This window comes from Gymnogyps californianus, chromosome 1, assembly GCF_018139145.2.
Source record: "Gymnogyps californianus isolate 813 chromosome 1, ASM1813914v2, whole genome shotgun sequence".
Lineage (NCBI taxonomy): Eukaryota > Metazoa > Chordata > Aves > Accipitriformes > Cathartidae > Gymnogyps > Gymnogyps californianus.
The window spans coordinates 126218015-126238482 of record NC_059471.1 but is presented as its reverse complement, the minus strand read 5'-3'; the positions used below and the strand labels follow the sequence as shown (position 1 = coordinate 126238482).

At 40.3% G+C, this 20468-nt stretch overlaps 1 protein-coding gene across 1 annotated transcript; it reads left to right on the top strand.

Moving 5' to 3' along the window:
• The first annotated feature begins 364 nt into the window (after positions 1-364).
• LOC127029677 (cell surface glycoprotein CD200 receptor 1-A-like) lies at positions 365-18934 on the top strand. The gene is made up of 6 exons (XM_050915430.1): positions 365-523; positions 13324-13632; positions 14408-14659; positions 15475-15574; positions 16535-16586; positions 17901-18934. The coding sequence occupies exons 1-6, from the start codon at positions 436-438 to the stop codon at positions 18021-18023; spliced, it is 924 nt and encodes a 307-aa protein (XP_050771387.1). The 5' UTR covers positions 365-435; the 3' UTR covers positions 18024-18934.
• Positions 18935-20468: the final 1534 nt, after the last annotated feature.

Below are 20468 nucleotides of genomic sequence, written 5' to 3'. Positions count from 1 at the left end.
GAGTGACAAATATGAAGAATAAGTTTCTCTCTAGCTTCCCAAGACTAAGATTTCCTTTTTGATATTAAACTCAGCCTTGAATAATCTCCTCTGCTTTTACTCCCTCTCAGCTCTGCTGCAGGGTTTATCTTCACTCATCAGCCTTCTGAGGAGAGCCAATGAACGGAAGGCAGAGTTGTTCAATCTGTTTCCTCAGCGTTTGCCTAGGCTCTCAGCACAGGAAGCCTAGTGCTCTGAAAAGTCAGAAGGAGGAACCTCTCCAGCTTTGAGGAGCCAGCTGATCAGGAGCACGCACAGCTAGAGGAGAGGAGTGGGAAAAGGGGAGAGAAAACACTGACATTGGCTGCTGAGGATGCACCGGCAGGCTAGAAATACTCCCCATGACCACAGCTAGGTTGGCGGCGGGATGGATGGAGTGACGGAGCTGCCTGAGCCATGAAAGCAGGAGCCGACATGAAGATTGCTGGGAAGGCTGTGTGTGTTTTTGTGCTGCTCACCATCACCAAGGTCACGAGAACAGTAGGTGAGTCTAACTGGGACCAGTCAGCCATTGGGATGAAAGAAAGTGAAATGTGCACAGATAGTTGCTTTCCATAAAAGCTATTCATCATGCTGTGACTTTCTTTAATTGCTAAAAATTATGGAGCACAACTAAAACATGCTTCCCCAATATCCACTCCTGCTCTTCTTTTCTTAGTGGTCACAAGGCTGCCAGGCATTATCCCTGTGAATTCCATGTAGGCAATTATTTAGTGACCCTTAGCTGGGAATGTGCCGTTTGTCACAGATAGCCTTTTTACTCAGACCTCTAAATCCACATCATCTGAGAAACTGATCCATTTGACATATTAAAAATATGCCCGGGAAAGTGTTTGTGAACTTGAAGCTTTTGGCCATGTGGTTTCTGCTGAAGAGAGGCTGCAGATATTCTGAAATAGGGCAGGGATGTCTTGCGTCTTTCTGAGGAGTGGTGGAAGATCACTGATGCGCTGACAGTAGGGAGCAGTTTCTGGAATTTCATTCTGAGGCTAGTGGGCATGGTCAGTGTTAGGAGTGGGAAAGGCTTTTGTGCCAAAGACAGTGGCACTCCGAAGCCTTTCTAACCCCATCTTTTAGTGTAGTTGACTTAGTTTTCATATAGTTTCGCTACAGCAGTTAACATCTCCCACATACTGTTCATTTGCATTTCTACAGCTTGTGCTCTTCCAGACACCACGCAGCAGTTCGGGGACTTGGTAATGGAACTAGGGATTTGACCAGCAGTTCCAGAAACCTAAACTGCCTATGTATAGATGGAGAAGGCAGATAGATCTGTGAGATCCAAATTAAACTAGGGACATCTCTGAATAATATGTAACGTGCATGCGTCCATTCCTGTTATGGACAGGTAGAACTAAACTGCATGGACATGAGTTATTCCATTCCACTTGGCCAGAAAATAAAAATGGCTCCTTGGTGATATTGTAAAGCAAAACGGATGCAGTCATTGTTGGCAGTGAGGGAACTATGGTCTATAGTGTGTTTGGCTGATCAAATGATCAGCCCCTCAAATGAGGGATCCAAAATGGTTACCTCAGTGCTACGCATTGGAAAAAATTGAAATACTTCACAAACATTATTAAACTTTGCATTGGTAACCTCACAAGAGGCACACTGGAGATAAAAAACCTGTCCCTATTCTGCAGGTAAAGAACTATCTGAATAGTGAGGATAGAATACTGAGGAACCTGCTCAGGGTCATACAGACTGAGTATGGTAGCATCAGAGACAGTCTACATTTTTGAATACAGCTGCTCAAAAAGTAAAAGAGTATGGACACGTCACAAAATGTTGAAGAAAATGGAGGAGACAAAGGGGAAGCCTACTGGCAAAAATTCTTTTAAAAAATTGACTTTGCTGGAAATATTTAAAAAAATCCAATGCCAAAAAGTTACTTTTTTCACCCAAAAGGTAATTGGATTTTAACTTCCTGGTGTCTTGATGAATCAATGATATTCCCCTTCAAAGAACACAGAAAAAGATGTTCAGTTAAAACCTAATTTCATGCTTGAACCTCCCCCCCTCCCCCCAAATAAAAAGCACACCACATTTGATGGGAAGTTTTTAGCTAACAATGCTCTTAAACTCATTTCCTTCAATATTAGGTTGGCTGTCCTGAGCAAGATGTAGTTACAGGGTTTTTTTCTTCAGAAATCACAGGCTAAATGTGTCAAGCTGATCCAATGTATGCATTATAACCAGAGAATTTTAGTGTTGTATGAAGCTCAGAAGGAACTATGTCCCCCTTCTGAAGACTAGAGCAAGCTACTCTGAATGAAATAAGGTCATGCAAAAACTGTTGTGTGTAACCAGGCTTTATCTGCATTGGCATTTTCCTTAACATTTCCTTAGCATGTTGTTTTGTGTGGTTTGGTTAGTTTTTACCACAGCAGAAGGGACAGCTCAGAAGGAAGGCTGAGGTCACTTCATGATTGTCGTATCTAGATCTGCCCCTAAGTAGAGTTGGATAATATGCTACTGAAGCTGCTGGTGCATGATCTGTACTAACAATCCTTCTGCGACAATCCTCATAGTAGCAGCAGTGGAAAAGACTCAAAATTAAAATCTTTTTGGTAACACTTTGAAGACTTCTCTAGCTTAACTAAGCAGACAGGACACCTCAGGTGGTTGTGTACATACTCCAAAGGAAAGGGGATAAGGGAGGGCAAGATCTTCCATGAGAGGTTCATGCAAAAATCTCTTTTTATTGGATTAACATTTGCAATGTTGGACTGTGTAAGTCCTGCATCTGCAGTTGTATCCTGTCACAATAGATATGACCAAGTGCTTCAGAGGAAGCTGCAAGAAATCCCTTGTCAGTAATGAGATGTGATTCTCTATGGTTGTTCAGTTTTATCAATAGTAAAAAATTGAACTCAGTGGCATTGCATCAGTGCTGGAATTAGAGTGTATGAAGTGAATAAAAGTGAAGTAGATTTACAGAGCAACCTGGCTAGAGTTCAAGTTTACCTGCACACATAACTTTCTTGAAGGCTACTGCTTTCATTTAGTTTCTTTCCTTAATATAACTTGTAAATTCTCTTTCATGAGTGTACTAGTGTTTTATTGCCTTCTTACTTTCTCTGTCCTAGTGTGTCTCTGCTCCTGTCTCTGTTGCCTCGTATTCTAGTTTACCGTGGAATCTTGCTCCAGATACAAAAAATCATGGCCTAAAAAACTATTCTGGTAAACTTACATTTGTCTCCATTTCACTATCTCTTTGCTGCTCCTTTGGGTCTATGTGCTGGAATCATTCTGACTTTTTTTACCCTAAAAACACCTGAATCCAAACAGCCTGTTTTTCTTACCCAAATGCTTAAAACAGAATTCTGTACTACTAAATTCAGGAAAAATTTTCTCAGAAGAAGTCTAAATTGCCCTAGTACAATCTTCAAAGCATGTCCTTGTGACTTTAACGTTTTACCTTGCTGTGGTCCAAATGCAATGTCTGAATGTGTCTAGTTTCAAAACCATGGAAACAAGAAAGTTCAGTCTTGCAAGTTGACCGCATACTCCATGACTACAAAGCAGATTTTCTTTAGTTGGGCACGCACTTGTAGAAGTACATGCTACTTAAAACTCAGAGTTGATACATTTTGTACTTAGAGGTACAATCATTCATAAGAAAAAAGTGTAGGGAATCTTGTTACGCTGCCTTATCTTTGTATTGAGTAAGAAAATGCTAGGAAGAAAAGTACTATGCTAAAGCTAAGCACTAAACAAGGTATGACTGAGATTTTTAACCATATAAAAAAGTGAGGTCATAAGTGTGTTTTCACAGCAGTCCCTTATCTGCTCTCTGCAAAGTATCAAAAAGAGCGCATACAACCTACTGTTTGCAGTCAATGATCTATTTTTGTTTAGAATAGCAGGAAAATGCCACTTAAGCATAAATAAACAGTACAACTTATTTTATTCTTCTTCTCATGAGGAAGAGAGTAAAAGGCCAAGTTCAGCATGCAGAACAGAATATAAAACATTCTGTATCTGTTTCTATACTGAGAAGTGGGGGGCCTTTCCACTTTGTTACGCATGGTGTCACAGTGCTACTCTGAAAGAAATACTACCCACGGCACTTTGACATCCAGTGTAAATCCCTTTTCCCCTCATCCATTCCAGCTCACATTCTGCAAGGACAGAGACCTACTTACTTTGCACACAGGAGTTGCTATACCAAGTTTAAAGTTTACAGCCAGACTGATATAATACGCAACAGCTTGTTAACTTCAGTGATGATTTATTATCATTTGAGGATTTGGCCAAATGGTTTGTTCTGCAAGCTGGATGATTCTAACACATCATTTAAACACCAATTAATTCCTTCATTAAAGAAGCGTACCCATCCTTTTTTCTACAAAGTCATGTTTATATTGAGACATAGCCCATTTACGTGAGGGTAGAAACAAAACCTCAGAAAGGACCCCTACATCACTGCATCAAATTGCCTTTTTTTGCAGGCATTGTATCATGAAACACTTTTCATAAACAATCTGAGCACCAAAAAAAGCACCCACCTTATTGAAAGGCTGGTTTTAATCCTGATTGAGGCAAGATTCTCTATTCTAATTTCCAGCCTAAATTTGTTGTACTACCTATTTTTATTGTTATTACAATTTGAGCTGCTGAATTTCAGCACACATCTACCATTCTACTCATCAAGGTCACCTGGTTCTTTTTGTGTGACATTTCCATTCTTTATATTAATAATGCTGTATTCTTCCTGCTTTCAGTAAATTTCCTCACACATTCCTGACACAAACGCCAATGCCATTAGTAAAACTGTTAAGCAGAATTACTGTAAAAATCATCTGCTGAGAAACATTATTAGCAACCAGACAAGTCCTTTTAACACTGCTTTTTGCTTTCTCTCCTTAATCCAGTTCTTTATCCATCATGTTTCCTTCCAGTTGTGCCTCTATTCTTCAGCTTAATTTATGACTTTCAAGAGGACACTGTATCAAACCGCATCTCTAACTAGGCGAGCTTTAACATCTTTCCTTTGCCTTCAAAAACAGCTGTCTTGAATGACTGCTTGAAAGGATACTGAAGAAAGCTAAAGAGAATGAAAAGATCATAGAAAAATTAAAAACTAGGAACTGGCAACTGCAAAGGTATATTCCACCTTGAATGGGAAGACTGAAACCTTGGGTTCATTATTAAGTTCTGTCAGTGTGCTCACTTCTCTGCAACATATAAAGTCATATTAAAGTTTGCAATCTAAAAAAAATTTTCATACTGGAAAATCAGAGTTTACAATGACAAAGGGTATTTTTCTGGCTGTGTTTTAAGGTTGCTATTTCAGCTTGTATGAGACAGCAGGAAAGAGATTTATACTGCAAGTGATACAGTAATGGTGGCAGAAAAGAAATGTGTTAAAAGGAGAACAAAAGAAGAATTTGAGTATGAGGAAGAAAGGAATTTCTGAAGGTAGGAAAAAAGCCTAAATAGAATGAAATGGGAATAGGAGATATTTTCAAGGAATAATGACGAGTATGGATAAAAGAGTGTGAGTGGGAAACTAACAATAAAGGTATAAGTCTCTTATTGTGTCCTTATGTCCACGCTGAAAAGAGCTGTGATCGCAGCTTCAAGAAGCAGAGTCGTATGAGCTCAGGCCAGCTAGTTCATGTATTCCTATCACGAAAATTCGAGTAGTCTAACTACTTACTACTCAACCGACACGCAGGGCTGGTTTTCAGCCTGCACTCTGTCCTGTGCTGTTGTGGCTACATTTTCAGACTCACAAAGCTACCATATATAAAACTCTGTCAGTACTTTCGCAATCCCTACCCTAGTACAAAGCACTTCTATTTGTTTATCTTTCACTTCATTCCAGACAAGCCTTGCTAACTGTCACAGGCATTCTGTGGCAGTAGAAGGGGAAAACAGATGCAGAGCTCAGCCTGTTGTACCTGGCCTCTTCCAAGCATCCGGTACTGCCTTTTTGATTATGACTTGCTATGACTCATATAATATATTCATTCCAAGATACAGTTAGTCATTTGCTTGTGGTATGATCATTGTTTCAGTTCATTATACCTCTAAGTTTAATATGTCGCAATCTGCAGTGTGGAGGGGAGATGCACCAAAACGCTGTGGTAGATTGTTACTGTAAGAAATAAAGACACAATAGGATTATGTGTGAGAAAGTAAAGCAGTCTCTTTACAGTGTGAAAAACTCTTTAACAGCTATATTTCTGAAGAGGCTGTCATGGAACTTGAGTCATTTTGGGGGTAGGAAAAAGTTCTACTGTGGGTTAAAACCTGCTATAAAGAATAACAGAGGCTGGAAATCTTTCCTATTTGAAAGCAATCAATCAAAAGCACTTTCAAGCTGTGTAGCTGTCTGATTTTGCAGTGATTCGCCTGAAAATTTTAGTGGCTTCACAATCAAATTTTCCTGTTTTTAAAATCTTTCTTTCTCCTTTTACTGTGAGAAAGACTCTGAGAAAAAGGAGAAATGACTAAATAAGTGACACTGCAAAGGAACTGGTGCAACTAGTTATCCACGAGAGCTGTCAAACACACTACATAAACCATGTTAAAAAAAAAAGAGCAAAGTCTTTCCCACAATCTTTTTCAATTACAGTAATCTTAGCATGACAACAGTAACCAGCACATTTTTGAAACACAAATGCGAACTCCTCAACTGAGTTTGTTTTTTCCTGAGAGAGGATATGTCCATTTTCAAACATAAAAGTGGAATCTGTCAGTGCATTGGAATGTGCCCTCAATGCACTGGAATAGAGCTTAAGAACCTCCTCAGACGTGGCTTAAAATCTTCTTCAACAGTCGAGGAGAGACAATGAGGGATGGCATAATATTATTGGTATTACAATTAGATGAACTTCAGAGGCTGGAGTCAAATTGGAGGACCTCAGTCTAAAGGCCTCCTACCCTACCCACCTGTCAGATGTGTCTCCAAGGTGAAACCTGCTCACGATGGATTTGCATCCACAACCAAAATAGGATGGTTCAGCCCGGAGCTGAACTGGAACCTGACTCGCCTATTTTCTACACCAGTGTGACAGACAGCACGTACTCCTGGGCTCCTGAGCTCTGCTCCTTCTGGCTAACAGAAAAAATGATTGCCATTTTCCAGAGTCCACTCATCTGTGAAGAATAAGACTGAAAATGAGAAGTTATTTACAATAAATATGTAGGTATATGATCCTTCATTTCATCTCTCTTGTGTGCAATGAAATAGTTAACAGTACTGACATTTAATTATCGTCCTACGGTTATCACTGCACTGAGATGAGCTTGATGATAGCTCACACCTCTTCAGATTTCTTGTTCTCTGCAGGCCCACAGAGAGTGAGGCCTTTGCTGCACTTGTTATCCCCTTTTTCAGCTACAGCAAGCTGTCAGTTCAGCTCAGCTATAACATGGGATTTCACCTTGAGAGATGTAGCAGTGCAACGTACTGGCTTGTTTCCAAGTCTTTGTTTGAATTGATAAATGCTGATGTGTATGGCATATATGCCCTAATGTATTGGTCATAAACCAATCAGCTATCACAGAGGAAACTTTAGCAACTGACTTTTAGCCATTTTACAGTATGAAAGCACCATTCCAGAAAACAGTGGTGCAGCGACAGGTCTGAATTAAAACACTTGCAGCACTGAACCTTTCCTCTTTAACAAAGCGGAATACTTTTGTTTGTTTAGTTCTCCTGCAGAGCAGACACACACCCTTTAGGTTTAGTGACATTCCTGGAGGGAAGGGGAGATTGTGTCTTCCCTCAGAGCTGCTGAGTATATACCCAAGAGTGCAGGCTGGGTCAGGCAAAGGAGGGCAAAGAAAGCAGATGGGGAGACCCTGGCAAAGGACTTGGTTGGAGCAGACCCACAAGAAGTCATGGAAGTGATAGGAAAAGGAGCTTAGAAGAGATCATGGGGGAATCTGTGCAGCCTGACAAGTCACCGAAAGCTGGTGGAGTAGAAGAGACTGGGGGAAAGAACCTGTTCTGTAGGGGCACAAAGAGCAGGGAGATCTATTTTCAGGCCTTTTTTTAAATGAGTATAGCTAGCAACTCTGTGTTCCCTAAAGAGCTATCACTTTCTAGCATATTGGTTTATGTTCTAATAAAACATACTTTTAGAGACTAGATGGCTTTTAGTATGCTCACTAGAAAGAGAAAGCAGGGCATGTCCAACTTCAGCCCAACATGAAGTCCTATCAAGATCTCCAAATTGAAGGAAATGCTATGGCTGACCAGGAAGGACAGGATAGGGATGAGGATAATTTCTGTTTAAAGAACTGCTTTTGTGCTGGTGGATCCCATGGGTATTTACAGATTAATTCCTGAGAATATGTATTTTGGACTGCTTTTAAAAAAAGCTAACTCTGTGGTAAAAACCAGCAAGTCTTGACATTTCATTAGACTATATTTTAGCTTGAAATAGAAAGAAAGACAAATCCTCTTTCATTAGAAACTGTTATGAAAGTGGCTGACACTATTCTTTATGGTTTGGAAGCTTCTCATCAAGTATTACCCAGGCCCAGTCCTATTTTGCTTGTGAGTGACAAAATTTTAGCTCACACAGTTCAAAACCTTAAATTATCTGAACTTGGTACTATGCTCTGTGGTAAAATGAAGCAGAGCTCTCTTTTTGCATATGCTTTCTTGGGAGAATAGCAAGCATGCTGGAAGGTTTCTGCACCACATGATAATGTGAGTGAGCATCTATAGAAATGGAAGCATTACAACCATCCACATGGCTGACAAGCAGGGCTAATGAGCAGAACTATCAGCCTGGCTATGCTGGTTTTGGGACTCAGTCTAGTAGATATCCACAGCACTCTGCCATCACAACATGCTTCCATGCCACACTGAACCGGAAGAGGATCAAAATAGGTGCAGGCTCTGCAGTTGCGCCTTGCTCCCTTACCATTTTTTTTTCTTTGCCTTCAACACAAAGACAGATGGTCAGAGTTTTAGACAGTTCTTGGGCGAATGCTAACAGGCTAACAGGGTCATTACATAGGATAAAACTTCCTCCTAATAATATACGTCTGTTCTACAGGGATAAAAACATATTCCCTGTTTCACTGTAAGAGGAAGTCTTCAAAGTGATTTCAGAAATACAAATTAACCAAACCTTTCAGGATTTTTGGCATATGAATTCTTTTTCTGTAAAAGAAGTCTAAAGATCGTGTTTCTAGCAGCATGCATGAGAAAAGAAGCAGAGCAAGGAAGTACACAATTCATATTTACACTAATGCCACTTATGTGCACTCTAGGAATGAAAGAGGGCAGTAAAGTGAAAGCAGTTTAATTTTATTGTGTTTATAAGGCCTCTTTACATTAGTAGGAAGGTATATGTAAGGATAGGATAAACAAGATTTACTAATTAATCTACCATCTGGGGAAAAACTCCTGCCTCGCTAAAAGCCTTCTAAACTAATAACAAGATACAGGGGAATTCAGAACCCTTCTACAAATTTATCGTAAATCTAAAATTGTACTTAAACACAATTCAGCAGATTTTAAGCTGACTGATGTGGCTTATCATTTGAAGTGAATGGTACCTGATTCACTCAGGGGAGAATATGACAGAAAGGCACAGCAGAAAACACCACTTTCACTCCTTCTTTCTTTACAGTCTTGAAGTACACAAGCCATTATATTGGGAAACTTGTACATTGCAATAGGCTGCTTAGGAGATGCAGAGTTGAAAGACAAGTAAAATGATACTGCTTTAATATGTAAATGAAAGTGTACACAGTTAAATATGCACATTGTCATTCCTGTGCAACATTTGCAAACATTATCCAAGGAAACCCCAGCCCCAACACACAGGCTGTTTGAATGCTTAGGTTTGCTTAGTCATTTCCAGATGAGGTCAGCTATACTGATGACATGACTCGGAGCTCTGAGGCTCTAGGCAGTGTTAAACTGGGAGAGGAAACACTTTGTTCTCCAATTTTCAGAGATATTCATAGAACTTACGTCCAGAAACCATCATAAGACCAAAGGCTTCTTTCAGTTCCTTTCCTGGTAAAATCATCTGAGTTTAAAACACACATCTCACATTTTCTTGAAATGCCATTAAGCAAAAAAAAATTGTCATTTAAAAACACTTCCAGTGTAATAATGTATCACAGAACAGTGTTGACAATGGAATTAAGGAAACAAGCATTTGTGGGGCTGGTGGATAATTTGCGTATCAGAAAACGGTGTGAATAGATAGCACTTTTCTTCTTCAGCTGAGCTTGGAAACATTAACTGATGAATCCTGGCAGTATTGAGCAGCAGGAAGCTAATTATTATTTCCTTTATTTAATAAATATGGGAAGTGGATGGCTTCAGTGAAATACTACCCCCACCTAATTTTCCTTGTCTACCAGCAAAAAAAAATTCTCAGAATTACACTGATTTCCATGTTATACAGCTAGAGTAACTAATACATTACAGCACTGTACGGTGTATTGTAGTGTGGGGCAATCTTGCAGCTACACCTCCTATCAATCTGCAGGAGCTAGGTCTAGGTTTGGAAATGTCTTCACCCAAAGGATAATTAATCCTCAAAATAAAAAGGCAAAAACTTTTAAAGGAATCTTTAAGTAGTTAAAATGCAGTGAATTGTGTTTATTTTGCAAGTTAGAAATCATTTCCCAAGAACACAGTTAAACAGAAGGAAAAGTGGTTGAGTTGGAATGGTTTATTCACCTAGATTCCAGAAGAAAATTCTGGAGATTTCCAGAAAATCCAGAAGATTTCAGACAATATTATTAAGGTGAAACCAACTGTAGTTTTCTCAAAGAGGCTGATTGATAGTAACGATTTGACTAATAATTTGAAGTTGATGCTCATTAAGACCATTTCTTATAGTGTTGTGAATGTTCAGGAACTGGGCTTCACATTGTGCCAGCCAGCAGAGGTAACAGAATTCCAGCTCTGGGTAGGGGATAGAGAAACACAACAAAGTCAGGTCTGGTACCTCTGAGGAAGACTTTGACAAAGGTTTGATTAATCACGCAAAACTTAGGTGTTCTAATTTTTGGCATATTCCAGCTGAACTTTCAATTGCCCCTTTAGTATATCTGCTTGAAAGGTTTGGGGAGGGGTTTAACATGTTTGGAATAACTTGTGAAAACGTATTTGGCAGTACAAATCAGGTTGGTTAACTTTCGTTGTCCTTCCAGATTAATGCATGGTTTGAAAGTAGTACTCTGATTTCTCACACACAGCTCTCAGAATGCCACTAAAACCATTACTCAGCCCAAGGAAACAGTAACTCAGGGTTCCACCAGAGACACAGAGCACTCAGAGATCAGTGGTTTACAGTCCCAAAGTTTAATGGTCACCTATTAAAAGAGGAAATGAGTGAGGTGGTAAATGGAGGCTGGCTTGGACTACAGCTATGGTTATTATTCCTGTTAACTCATTAATTGTTGCACCTAGGAGATTTTTAAAAAGAAAGGTTATTTGTCTGTAACAGGTTTTCTTCAGGTGGATATTTATACATATACATACATTGTGGATTTTTGGGGTTGTTTGTTTGCTTTTAATTTCAGCAGGACCCAAAGGACACAAAAGTCCCATTCCCTCACCTACTTTTCACACTGGTTTACAACCTGTGCCTCAGACTCTTGTTTTCTCTCAGTCTCAAAAGTGCCTCACAAAGGAGGGTGGGCTGCATACTTAAGTGTAGGCAACACTAATGCATATATAAGCAACTCATCTTGAAGAACAGTTACAGGTAACCTTTCTTTCATCTCTGAGTGCTTGCCCACATGTACCTTTACTATTAAGGAAAAGGTCCCAATGTGACTAGTTGAGACAAAGCAAAAGAACTGACTGTCCCAAAGGTAGCATCATGTTGAGAGGCTTCAATGGTCAAGGAAATAGTGAAATGAATCTTGGTGTTAGAAACTTGACCCCTTGGATGTGTAAGCTGAAGACACAGGCAGATGAGGGGTCCCAAATCTGGTCAATATAAAGACAGCAAGCATGACTTACGTTCAATATGTGCAAAAAAGAATCAGTCATGAAAGCTTGTGGAAAAAGAAAACCTGGGCAAATTAATTTCTTGGCTAAGAAGAAATTCAGGGACCCATAAGCAAAAAAAAAAAAAATTTTAAAGGCAATCCTGAGGGTGTAACTTGTCTTGAACAAACACAGTGCACAGAGGAGCTGTAATAGTGGTCTGGCTCTCTGCCCTTCAATGGCCAACATGATAACTTCCAAAAAGGACAAGAGGACTAGGTCCAAGCTTTTTCATACAGACATCTAGCTTCAAGTACATAGTTCATGGATCATGAAAAGATAAAGAGAGGAGGTATCATGCCTGACTCCAAGTAAGAGTCATCTTTTAAAACCCAAAAGAAGAGTCACTGTCATAGAAAGAAAAAAAACCCAAACATGTTTCCAAGCAAATGCAGAACAGAATTCAAGAACAAGACATACTCACTATTAGAGAGTCAACACAGTTGATAAGTCAACTGAATAAAGTTTCTCTGCAATCTTAGCCTTGTAAGCAAGAGGCACAGGGATATGGGCATATTTTACACCTTCGTAGCTGCATGCCTGGCACAAAGATGGGTAGGATTTACATTCATGTCCTTTGGGGACCACTGCAGTAAAAAGTACAATCACAGTGTGAATGCATATGTACACATTGTGTACACCCACAGTGTGAATGTATGTGTTCACAAAGATTCAGAAAATGAAAAGACACCCCTGAGACTTAGGGTAAAAACCTTTCCTCCTACACAAAGCTGCAGCATTGTTATTTGTGCTGTGGTCATGTCTGAGAGGTGTAGACAAGGCCTTTGCCCACAGTGTTGGATTTTGTATGAATGCAGAAGTAAAGTTGTTTACTTAGTTGGTAGCAACAGTTCCAGAGAAAAGTCATTATCATGTGGCCAAATCCAATAGTCAAATTTCTATCATTTCAGCCTTTAAGTGTTAACAGCCCTGTGAGCAACTCACTGGAGGATTTGCCAATAGAAGCACACTATTCAGATGCTGAACTGCTTAAGACAATGGCCAGGAGTAGGGTCTTCCTCCAATATCTGTCTTATCCACTAAGATGAGTCCCTGTGGGAAATTTGTTGTAAGTATTGAGGGGGTAGGCTGTGATAGGCCACTGGCTCCATAATCCACAGCTGTAATGCAAGATGACAGACAATTTGCAGATGAGCACAGACGGGGCCTTACCTTGGTGTGTAACAGTGCAGACGTTTCTGTGTGAAGCACAAACCAGAACTCCAAGGCTATGAGTGACATCCCTGGGCACCTTCTGACACGTCCTTCTCCTTCTTTCTCTCCTTCAGGGAACAACAGAGTGTCAGCGACAGTAGGGAACAGCTCTGTGCTCGCCTGCCCTCCCAAATCAAACATAACTATGATAACATGGAAAATAAGCCCCAGGGTTGGAGGCCCCTGCACCTTGGGATACAGGGCTGATCAGAACAAGACAGACAGAACAAACTGCAGTGACAGCATGAACTGGAAATTCAGACCAGATCGGAATCCTACCCTTGAGATACAGCAAGTGGGAATAGCCCATGAGGGAAATTACACCTGCGAAGTAGTAGCAACAGAAGGGAATTTCCACAAGACGTACCACCTGACCGTGCTGGGTAAGGGACTCCTTCCTCATTTTACAGTTCACCAAAGGACCGTGTCTGGGCCTGCACATACAAAGCCCCTTGCCCCATGCACCGGGGGAAGTATGCAGTAAGAAGAGGAGCTTTCTTGCGGGGATAGACTGTCATGCATTTCATTCATTGATAGTAGCTCCGTTTCTCCCTTCTCCTTATTTCCCAACACTCTCGTCCCTTCTGCTGCCCCCTTTTCCACTGTCTAGTTAGAAACGACAGGTGTGAAGCAGGTTCCAATATGCTGACAGAGGATTCTGCACGTGCTTCCGGTTATCCTGTAGAATCAATCATTAATACGCTAACTTAAGAGAACTAAAGCATGTGGAGTAGCACTTGCAAGTGCTGACATGTTCTATCAAACACGGGATGTTCTTGTCCAGACAGTAAGAACGGACCCATTTCCTCTTCTGCTGGCATTCAAATACATTTTAAACCACGTGTGTGATGGCTGCTTAGGACAAAAGTCTAATTCAGCCCTGTATTTGGGATAATTCCCTACCGCAACGTCCAGGGATACCTCCTCTGACGGTACGTGGCTGTGGTAACTCACCCGAATGGGGGAGAGTTGTCCAAAAGGAAAAAAGAGGCACGGTCTTTGTCTCTTGCGACTCTGCCCCATGTCACTGTAACGGGATGGCACCTCCAACCTCATTCTCCTCTTTTCACTGCGTTCATTTTGCGTAGAGAACAAAAACACCCTATCCCAACTGCAGCAAACTAACTCCATGCATCTCCCCTTCCTGACGCTTTGCAGTCCCCCCCCGGCTGACCCTGTACTGTGATGACCACGGGAATCCCGTGTGCGAGGCAGCGGCAGGGAAGCCGGCTGCTCAGATCTCGTGGGTCCTAGAGAGCAACTCCACCCCCAAGGAAGAAGGCCATGACAACGGGACGGTGACTGTTCTCAGCAAGTTCACAGCATACAGCACCAACATGACTAACACAACCTGCATTGCGTCCCACCCAGCTGGGAACCAGAGCAAGTCCATAGCCTGTCGTCCCTCAAGTAAGCTTCCCTTTGTGCGTTCGGCGTTCAAAATCCTGGTTAGCCTCCTGTGCACGCTCTTGTTCCTTCCAGGAGGGAAAATCCACAAAAGCTATAGAAACCTTCAGTGAAGTCCTATAGAGACAAGAGTACCATCCCCAACTGCCTTTGCCCACAAACATCACCAACTTGTTTGTGTTCTAGACACTATTTCCTAATGGTTTCTTCCCTAAGAGGGGTATACGTAAGTGTGGTAGTATTCTTTTGATAGTGGAAACGTTGTTGGAAACAGAGTCAAAGCAGTCGTGATCTTAGTGTTTAAATAATCACTTGGAAGCAGAACATCAGCAAAAGTATTTTAGATGCAACTGTAGAGTCTCTTGCTCCGATCATGGTAAGAGAGAGAAAGAGAACCAACTCTTGTGTGGCCAGCAGAAACAAATAAATCACTTCATTCCGAGCTGTGAATGTCTGACACTGTATGACATTTGGTTTCTGGTTTTCGCTTTTTTTGTTGCTTCTGAGAACTACACATGAGTTGCAGTACTGAGATATGCTGAGTCCTTGAGAGAAGCTCAGGTATGGCTTAGTGAAAAAATATCGTGCGTGTCCACTGTGGGATTTGTGGGATCTGCTTTTATCTCTGACACAGACTCCATTTGTGTTCCTCAGACAAGTTTCATTACTGACTTCCCCTGCTGCTGAAGGGGATTATATTTATTTTACGAGCATGCTGAAAATGTGTGTATGTGCTAAAGCAGCTTTAATCTTATACTGAAATAATAAAGAAACCGAGCAGCAAGAAGATATAACTAAGACTAACTCTTTGTGTTTAGAGAACAGCGGCTTTATCCTGCATGTCTCCACCATTCTTTGTTTCCTGAGCATTATCACCTTCATGGCTGTCATTTACTATTTTAAGCTCCACAGTAACAGGTATGTATGATAGAGTGCTAAGGAAAGATTGTCTAGTGCTAGAAGAAATCTTCAAGTACTGTTTGTGTCTTGAAATCATATGATTCTGTCAGTCTGTGCTGCTATGAATAACTGAATTAACTACATCAAATATTTCTGTACTGCAAACACTGTGCATTGCACACATCTTCACTGAATAATGCACCTGAGTAAAATATAAATGGGCAGAAGCTGGCAGAGGATCCTCATTGCACTGCCTGCTACACTAAAGGGGAGGTCTTCATTCTAATAGGAAACTGGGAGAGTAAAGCTGTTCTTCAGATACTGTGATAGTCTGTCAGTGTCTCTCTTGTTTAGATCAGGGGGTTGGTTCTGCTGCCTAATAAGTTCTATCAAGTGCCAGAGGAGTGACCAGTGCTATCCTGCCACATCAACAGAGAGGACAGCAGATTGTATCTGTATTTATGAAAAAGCTCCCTGGGTGAAGCTGGACTCTAGCCCCTTTAGGATTTGCTGTGGAGAAAAAAGCAGTTCCAAGGAAAAACTACAGAAATCATTTGTGCAGAGAAAGGCTGAATTAGCACCTGTACTGAAAAACTCAGCTATGTTCCCTCCTTCCCCTATTCCAAAACTGTTTTTCTCCCAAACCTTCTCTCTCAGAGCTGAAGAATTAGTTGAACACAATTTCACTAACAGCAAACTGTACATCCTTCCCGAGGACTTCAATTTTAATCTTTTGCTTCCACTTTGTGCTTAAGCTCCCACAAACATGAGAAAAGACCTCTAAAGAAAGTCAGGGTGCCATAATTTCAGGATTAAAAGTCAAGGAGAAAGAGATATGAAAAGGCTTTTTGGCTTTACTCTTGATGACAAGAAAAAGAAATGTTTCATAAGCTTGTGATCAAAGAAACAAGGCTGTGACCCAGCCAAACCTAGGATTGAGGATGGAATTTGCTTTAATACTTGTTTTCTTTTTCACAGACTGTGCCACAAAACCAAATGTCCTGAAACTGCTCCTACACATTCCCCACAGGTAAGGAGAATGATTCAAATTAGACCATCACCAAATCAGGGATCTTCTGGTAGCCCTGAAAACATGGTCAGTAAATGGAAACCGTTAGATTTTTACTCTATGCTTTCAGCAGGTGCTACTGTGTCTTGTATGTTTTCTCTTAGCTGTATCTCAGGACAAAACAAAGCCTATCATCACCGTAATTTTAACTTGGAGCAAACATTAGAGGCATGTTCCAACAGCAAAGGCTCAGCAACTGCCATCCTTTCTCTTAGCAAGGAGTGAGTCCCACCACATCTCCCTGGTCATATCAGATACACTGACCACAACTGCTGTACAAACAGTACTCAGGAAGGGAGGCAATGTCATGGGTTGGGGAATATTAATAAAGCTACTAGTAAACAAGAGGATTAAGCAACAAAATTAACAGACACAGGGGAAAAAAGAATATCCCTCTTGGTGTTCAGAATGATAATGTGCAAGTTTTGAAGGCCACTCTTTATCTTGTATGGTCAATCCACAATCAAAGAACCAACCATACTCAAGACAAAAATTTTTATAGAACAACGGAAGGAGTGCTGAGCTGCAAGCTGGGAGGTATTCTTGAATTCCTTATGCTGTTACAAGCTTCCTGTGTAGCTGAGCAATTCACTCATCAGCTCTGTGTCTCTGTTCTCTGCTACCAAATATAAATAACAGCATTTCTATGCAGACAAGATGTGTTACATCTATATTGTGAATGTGTGCACCTACAGTAGACACTACGCTCAAATTCTGTTGTCAACTTAAAAAGGTGCTTCAGTTTCGATTTCTGAAAAGTCTTAGTCAATTCTAGTTATTATCATTCCTCCTGTTCTGCTGCACCCTACCTCCCAGTTGTTGCTGACAGATGCAGTTGCATTAATGTAAAATAATGGATTAAGTACCAGTGTTCTTGCTGTCACATCATGCAACTTTCATTATCGTGTCTGTAGACTGAAACTGTAGACTGATGGAGGAATCAATCATGGTCAAGACTCTAGCATGTTATTTGTTCTTTCTAGAGAATTAGACCCCAATACAATTTTTTTTCAGGCCAAAATAAGTGGGGTAGAAGGGGAGGAAAAGGAGGCAGGTGCACCAATACCTCAGCTTTACCCTCCAAATCTTTGACAGAAACAGCAATGCATGTTCTTTGGTAGAAAAAGCAATAGAGTTTTTTTTCTTGAGTCCAAGAGGAATAAATACGGAAGCACTACTACCCAGTTACATTCTTCAGTCCAGACGAAAGGCTTGCAGAGTCTTGACAAACTAAACTACTCCTTGTATTTACAGTTTTTGGTTTTGTTTTGCTAGGATGACACAATGGAAGTGGAACCTTATACTACTTATGTGCAGAAGGAAAACGTAATTTACAACTCAGTGTCTGATCTGACAGCGGGGCAGAATCTTCCACAAGGACTGTCACCAGCAACATGAATGATTCAACAACACTGGAAAGGGAGAGAGTCTTTATAAAAGACTGGTTATAGAAAGAAACTTCTCAGAAGATTTCTTCAGATTTTGGGGCAACATAGCTCACTAGGTCTGTTCAAACACCTGTGCTTGCTGATAAGTCTGTATAGTTCTTTTTTTCCCTGTTTTGCCTTCTTCCTTGGGAAAGGAAACAGGTTTCCTTGGGAACCTTCCTTCCTGTTATTCCTTGGGAAAATGTGACTGACCCCATGACATAGTTTCTCCTGGAAAAGCTGTTGTGATCAGTTTTCCCATTGCTGTTCCTGCCTTGGAGATCCTAGTTTTGTCAGTCGCTTCTAGGCATTACTTTGATGCACTTGACACTATGTTGCACACATTTGGGAGACGGACGGAGTGTTATGTCTGAACTAAAATGAAACACTCTTCAATCAACAGCCACTTTTTTCTAATTCATAAATTACTAACATAGTGGCCCGAGTACTCATCATCACAGAATAGCTCAAATGGCAGAAGATATTGGTAGGGAAGACCTTTAATCCGCCATTTCTGAAAACGGAAATGAGTGATGAATTTAGAAGGTCATCCACTAAGAGAGACTTCACTAGCATGATTAATTTACTTGTTAGGCTCATATTCAGTATTTCCACTAAATGTGTTCATTCTGTATTTCAGATTATTGTTATGATTACTTTCCCATAAGATTCTCGGAAGATATGGTATTCCTCTCTTTCTTAAGAATATTGGCATTAAGATACTGTAAAAGAATTATGTTACTCAAATCTGGTAAGCTACTTTTAACACAAATGAACATCAAATATTTCACAAAACAAAACAAATTCAAATAGATCTTCTATAATTGTGCAATAACGTACAAAAAGGATAAAATGCTTGCTAATTCTAGTCATATTTATTTTAACTACCACAATTGAAGATTTTTTCATTCATATGTCTAGATGTTTTATTGCTATTCTTTTAAATATACTTGCAAGTTCACTTTTTATATGTAAATCAGCTTGTATATCTTAATGTGTCACATGTTGAGGTGACTTTTTCTCACCTTCCCAAAGTATCCTTTGGGAATAAGTTAAATAAATTGTCCTTTATATACTAGCAGTTCTCAAACTTTTTGGATTGATGCCTTACTAGCTAAAGTATGAACAGCTTTACAGTAAGAGTAAAGAAATCCATTTGTAAACCTCTGTTTTCTGCCTCTTATTTCAGTATTTTAAAAGACTGGGTACTTGGTCTGATGGTAGGACTAGAAGAACTAGATTTTTCCTTTAGACTATAGAAATGTCTTTGCCACACATTGCTAGAGCTTTCTTTTGAGGTAGATAGCTTCCTGAGGGCTATGACCCAGTGCTTGGAAAACAGACTTCTAAATTGATTGCAGTTCCTAAATGTATTACTCATGTAAACTGATACAATTGGTTATTTATTCTCACTCTAGCAGCTACGAAACAGCCACTTTTGTCCAGGTGCTCTCTGCATGCAAGTATTGCTTTTCTCCATTTCTGTATGTTATTTTAGGATGGAAGGGATCAAAGCTGAATATCAATCAGCTACAAACAAGTTTTAAAGGAACCTCGGTTTCCAGTGCCTTGCCAAGGAAGAGCGCCAGTCAACTCGGTCATAATCCTCTGAAATTCCCCACTTAAAATAGGTGTAATACTGTCCAATGATCTTTCTTCCCACCCAAAAACAGGGTGCCATCACTTCTTAGACTTTTTTCTGTGGACTGGAAAGTCATTTATGTTGTTCAGTGTCCATAAAGTGGGGTTCATCCTATGAGACAGCAGTTCTTGAAGGTAGATTCTTGCCAGTTTATATGTAATATATTATATTTACAGAAGTATAATACCTGCTAACCTGCTGTCTAGCTATAGGGTTTTATGATCCTTTACAGGCCTATTACACTGGACTAAATCATGTATGTTCCAAACCTGGATGTTACTAAGTTGCTAACTGGTTGATTATTTCCTTCATCCTCTACTTTGTTCCACATTCATGCCTGCTTTGGACAGAAAACAGAATTTTAGCTTGTGACTGTGATAAATAATATGAGTTAAGAATCTTATGTATACACACATATACAAATATGCTCTTTGTCCCTAGCAGGACAGAAGGTCTAGAGCAGAAAGTCCCTTCCTGCACTCCTCTTTCTCCATCAGGGTACTTGCTACTTCTCTTTGCAATGTGCTGCTGTTGTGCTGCAGTCATCCTCTATGCAAAAGTGCTGTGTTGACTGTCTTTTAGTGGTCAGGCAAGCCTGCCCTTTAAACTCCCCAGCATGTTGCAAAGTCACAGGAAGAAAGTCAGCAGCTTTTTGGCTCCTCCCGTAAAGAAAGGTTTTGGCTTTAACCACATTTAGCAATGTTCTCTGTTGCTGCAGCATTTAATTTTGCTAAATTTGTATCTATCTCCCACCTTTACTGCTATGTTTTATCT

Excerpts from the sequence above, each read along its gene's own strand:
- LOC127029677 (XM_050915430.1), top strand. The coding sequence starts at position 436 with ATGAAAGCAGGAGCCGACATGAAGATTGCTGGGAAGGCTGTGTGTGTT. Across the intron at positions 13,633-14,407 it reads GTACCACCTGACCGTGCTGG|TCCCCCCCCGGCTGACCCTG; the intron begins GTAAGGGACTCC and ends GACGCTTTGCAG. Across the intron at positions 16,587-17,900 it reads CTCCTACACATTCCCCACAG|GATGACACAATGGAAGTGGA; the intron begins GTAAGGAGAATG and ends TTGTTTTGCTAG.